General features: G+C 40.3%; 1 protein-coding gene across 1 annotated transcript in view; it reads left to right on the top strand.

The window, feature by feature from the left end:
* Positions 1 to 1981: 1981 nt before the first annotated feature.
* The window catches only part of Cat (Catalase), a gene marked incomplete at its 5' end in the record, with an annotated part of 17155 nt that continues 13643 nt past the window's right edge, over positions 1982 to 5493 (top strand). The window contains 5 exon segments of the mRNA XM_070119527.1: positions 1982 to 2153; positions 2483 to 2624; positions 3806 to 3956; positions 4874 to 5070; positions 5299 to 5416. Coding sequence (XP_069975628.1) covers positions 1982 to 2153; positions 2483 to 2624; positions 3806 to 3956; positions 4874 to 5070; positions 5299 to 5416 — 780 coding nt within the window.

The following is a 5493-nucleotide window of genomic DNA, read 5'->3' as shown; positions in this document are numbered from 1 at the left end:
TGCTCTGCTCTGCTCTGCTCTGCTCTGCTCTGCTCTGCTCTGCTCTGCTCTGCTCTGCTCTGCTCTGCTCTGCTCTGCTCTGCTCTGCTCTGCTCTGCTCTGCTCTGCTCTGCTCTGCTCTGCTCTGCTCTGCTCTGCTCTGCTCTGCTCTGCTCTGGTCTGCTCTGCTCTGCTCTGCTCTGCTCTGCTCTGCTCTGCTCTGCTCTGCTCTGCTCTGCTCTGCTCTGCTCTGCTCTGCTCTGCTCTGCTCTGCTCTGCTCTGCTCTGCTCTGCTCTGCTCTGCTCTGCTCTGCTCTGCTCTGCTCTGCTCTGCTCTGCTCTGCTCTGCTCTGCTCTGCTCTGCTCTGCTCTGCTCTGCTCTGCTCTGCTCTGCTCTGCCCTGCTCTGCTCTGCTCTGCTCTGCTCTGCTCTGCTCTGCTCTGCTCTGCTCTGCTCTGCTCTGCTCTGCTCTGCTCTGCTCTGCTCTGCTCTGCTCTGCTCTGCTCTGCTCTGCTCTGCTCTGCTCTGCTCTGCTCTGCTTTGCTCTGCTCTGCTCTGCTCTGCTCTGCTCTGCTCTGCTCTGCTCTGCTCTGCTCTGCACTGCACTGCACTGCTCTGCTCTGCTCTGCTCTGCTCTGCTCTGCTCTGCTCTGCACTGCACTGCACTGCACTGCTCTGCTCTGCTCTGCTCTGCTCTGCTCTGCTCTGCTCTGCTCTGCTCTGCTCTGCTCTGCTCTGCTCTGCTCTGCTCTGCTCTGCTCTGCTCTGCTCTGCTCTGCTCTGCTCTGCTCTGCTCTGCTCTGCTCTGCTCTGCTCTGCTCTGCTCTGCTCTGCTCTGCTCTGCTCTGCTCTGCTCTGCTCTGCTCTGCTCTGCTCTGCTCTGCTCTGCTCTGCTCTGCTCTGCTCTGCTCTGCTCTGCTCTGCTCTGCTCTGCTCTGCTCTGCTCTGCTCTGCTCTGCTCTGCTCTGCTCTGCTCTGCTCTGCTCTGCTCTGCTCTGCTCTGCTCTGCTCTGCTCTGCTCTGCTCTGCTCTGCTCTGCTCTGCTCTGCTCTGCTCTGCTCTGCTCTGCTCTGCTCTGCTCTCTCCTTTCCCTTCTATTTCATACCATTCCCTTCCCTTCTATTTCATACCATTCCCTTCCCTTCTATTTCATACCATTCCCTTCCCTTCCCTTCCCTATTGTTTCCTTCCCTTCCCTACCCTTCCTTACCTATCTGTACCCTTCCCTTCTTGTCTTGTCTTGTCTTGTCTTGTCTTGTCTTGTCTTTTGTCTTGTCTTGTCTTGTCTTGTCTTGTCTTGTCTTTTGTCTTGTCTTGTCTTGTCTTGTCTTGTCTTTTGTCTTGTCTTGTCTTGTCTTGTCTTGTCTTGTCTTTTGTCTTGTCTTGTCTTGTCTTGTCTTGTCTTGCTTTGTCTTGTCTTGTCTTGTCTCATCCCATCCTATCCTATCCCATCCCATACTATTCATTCCCATCCTGTCCCATCCTATCCTATCTAATATCATCCCATCCAATCCTATCCCATCCTGTTCTATCCTATCCCATCCTGTCCTATGCTATCCCATTGCATTCCATCCTATCCTACCCCATCCTATCCCATCTAACTCAGTCCCATCCTATCCTATCCTATCCTATCCTATCCTATCCTATCCTATCCTATCCTATCCTATCCTATCCCACCCTATCCTTTCCTAGTGAATTGGTGTTGGCATTGTGAGGTTGTCAATGCTACCATTACAAGTTATTGTAACAGAAGGTGGTCTTAGTGTGGGTAATGAAAGGATTTTTGGCATTTAGAATTATTACAGTTGAGGAAAAGAGGTATCAAGCTAGACTATATCTGCCATATTGTAGAGAATTTACCCCATAGGTACTTATATACCCTTATGCCAATACATAAATTTGTTTGTGCTAAGATGAGGAGGAAAGGATCTTTTGTGCCCAAGTGCTATTTACAGTATGCCATTCCACAATGTCTCTAATTCATCATGCTTGTTTTCTGCAGGCTCCCGATAACCTGACCACGAGCCATGGGTGCCCACTTGCGGACAAGCTTAATTCCCTGACTGTAGGTCCAAGGGGCCCCATCCTCCTGCAGGACATTCAACTCCTTGATGAGATGGCTCACTTCGACCGTGAGCGCATCCCAGAGAGGGTTGTGCATGCTAAGGGAGCAGGTACTAGTTGTTTAATTCTTATAACTTTTTTGTTGGTATTGTCATATTACTATTATGATCATTATCACTGTCAACTTTATCTTTATCGTTATTGTTATTATTATTGTTATCTTTATCATTATCATAATTTTTATTGCTGCCCTGACGAAGTGTATTAGAATTGGTATTATAAGTAGTGTTTATTAGTCCTGTTATCAATATTAGTATCAATATAATTATGATGATATATAGAGAGATGATACAAAGGCTAGAGAATTCAGGCTGTGTGAGTGGTATCAGGTGGTATGAAACATGCAGATTGTTACTAATGAAATTCAATATATTTACAGGTGCCTTTGGTTATTTTGAGGTAACACATGATATATCCAAGTATTGTAAGGCTGCTTTGTTCAGTGAGATTGGGAAACGAACTCCTATTGCTGTTCGTTACTCCACTGTAGGAGGTGAGAGTGGATCAGCTGACACTGCCAGGTAAGATATATGCAGTGGAAATTTTGAATGGGAATGAGTAATTTCACATTGCAAAATTTGTAATTAACATTTTAGAATTTCATCTTTGTCAGAATCACACTGTGTTGTTCTGTGGAAAAAAATATTGAAATGCCACTTACATTTTCATTCAAACCTTTATTATTTTTGTCACATTCAACTTTGTACATACTGTTTCTCTAGAATTCCAGGTTTAATGTTCATTACTAAAATATATAACTTAGTATTTGCTTATAAGCTATGCCCATCCTTTGTATACTTAAAATCATCTTTGGATTCATTACCATCTTTGTTAATGTGTAAGATGTACTGTTTTCCTGAGAAATGTACTTAGAAATTACACTGCATATATGTCTGAATTGTAGAAGCTTAGGCCAAGCCCCAAATGAACTTGTAATGGTCCATGAACATAGATATTAAATTTCTCTGCTGGTGATATTATGAATACAAGACAATACATTTAATAGCAAGAAAAAAAGGATAATGGTGTGCCTGTGGCCTTAAAATGATGCAGCAGAACACATTTCACCATAGCTATTTCTTTCTTCAAGTGAAAACCCAAAAATTAATTGATATGTTAAAAAAAAATATATATATTATCAGAAAGACTTAAGGAAGATTTCAAATATGAATAACCATTTGCACAGAGTTTCCAAATGTTTCACAAAGCTTTATTTCAGGCACATATTGTTTCTACTCTTGTTTGTTTTTATAAAAAAAGGAATATCCTATTAATCAGAGGTAAAATTTACAGTATTAATACATGAATTTAGTTTTGTCACTACCCATAATGATTCATTGCTACCTGAAATTGAATGTAAAGATTTTATATCAGAATAGGAAATTTATGTTTTGCTTCTTGTCTCGTAACAATTTTTACTGAATTCTGTATATATTTCTTTTGCTTACATATGTTGAATGACTGGGTTTGTTTATAATTAAATGGTATTTTCCTTGGTATGTTTGATGTTTGACAGATTAAATGTTTACCTTGTAGAACATTTTGGAATGTTATATCTTTTATTGCCTAATAATTTGGTTAGTTTAATCCACATACATGAAGCCTGTGGATAAAGAGTGTCAGCAGTATGTATTGTCGATGGAAAACAATTTGTTTCTTTGTATTATGAATACACATGATTAATTTCAAAACTTTTGTTCAGGGATCCTCGAGGCTTTGCCGTGAAGTTTTACACAGAAGAAGGAAATTGGGATCTTGTGGGGAACAACACTCCCATTTTCTTCATCAGGGATCCTATTCTGTTCCCATCCTTCATTCACACGCAGAAGAGGAATCCTGCAACTCATCTAAAGGTACTCTGTGTGTGTGTGTGTGTGTGTGTGTGTGTGTGTGTGTGTGTGTGTGTGTGTGTGTGTGTGTGTGTGTGTGTGTGTGTGTGTGTGTGTGTGTGTGTGTGTGTGTGTGTGTGTGTGTGTGTGTGTGTGTGTGTGTGTGTGTTTTTATGTGTGTGTGTGTGTGTGTGTGTGTTTTTATGTGTGTGTGTTTTTATGTGTGTGTGTGTGTGTGTGTGTTTTTATGTGTGTGTGTGTTTTTATTTGTGTGTGTGTGTGATTTTATGTGTGTGTGTGTGTGTGTGTTTTTATGTGTGTGTGTGTGTGTGTTTTTATGTGTGTGTGTGTGTGTGTTTTTATGTGTGTGTTTTATGTGTGTGTTTTTATGTGTGTGTTTTTATGTGTGTGTTTGAAAGTTTGAGGAAATATTTAGAAATTACCAAATGTGTGTGCATGCATGTATGTGTGTGCATGTTGGCATGTGTTTGAAAATTTGAGGATATGTTAAGTTGTTACCAGGTTTTACATTTTTATTTTTCTTCATTTTATGCTTTGAGGAAATAAAAGAAAATGCAGCTGGATCTGAAACTCTCTGTTTTTCTCATCTTTTTTTCAATAAGTGTCCCTTACAAGATCTTGGAGATTATTAATGTTTGATTATTATCAAACCCCCTATAAAGGAAAACACTTTTAATTTTTCCCATATCCTTATCATATAAGAATGCCCAACAATTTGGAATGATCTTCATTTTCTTCCCAAAGGTCAAAATTTTCTGCAAATTTTTAATTGCTTATATATATATTTTTTTCAGATTCAAGAATGAAAAATGGGAATGAAAGAAAAATGCCAGTGCCCACTGTCTCATTCATTTAGTTTGTTGTTCTTTAAGTGAGAAGTGTTATCAGAAACATTACTTATTTTCTTCTGTATCTTTCAGGATTGTGACATGTTTTGGGACTTCATTAGTTTGCGACCAGAAACAACACACCAAGTGTCATTCCTCTTCTCTGACAGAGGAACCCCTGATGGCTATCGTCACATGAATGGCTATGGTTCTCATACTTTCAAGCTTGTCAATGAAAAGGGAGAGGCCGTCTACTGCAAGTTCCATTACAAGACGGACCAAGGCATCAAGTAAGATCCTGTGATGTTATTCAGTTTGGCTATTGTGATGTTTTTTTTTGCTTTTTTTTTTTTTGCACTCTGATGTTTAGGGGACCCTGCCATTAAAATGTTCTTTGTCATAAAACATGCCAGTTACTGAGGATATAAGTATTTCCTTTGAAATGACTTCTGAATTATTTTTTATTAATTTATAATTGTATTTAAGATGATTTATGGCTTTTTCCACTTTTTCTTTAGGTGTCTTAGCAGCAAGAAGGCTGATGAACTGGCAGGTTCTGACCCAGATTATGCAACAAGGGACCTATACAATGCGATTTCAAGTGGCGATTACCCCTCATACACTATGTATATTCAGGTACTTTTAACCTCAAGTTTTTTAAGAGATCAGACTTTAAGGTGCCTGTGTATGTTTTTTAGTTTATTTATTTGGTA

This window comes from Penaeus vannamei, unplaced genomic scaffold (genome assembly GCF_042767895.1).
Source record: "Penaeus vannamei isolate JL-2024 unplaced genomic scaffold, ASM4276789v1 unanchor306, whole genome shotgun sequence".
NCBI lineage: Eukaryota > Metazoa > Arthropoda > Malacostraca > Decapoda > Penaeidae > Penaeus > Penaeus vannamei.
Note: the sequence above shows the minus strand (reverse complement) of the source record. Positions and strands in the feature narration are given on the sequence as shown.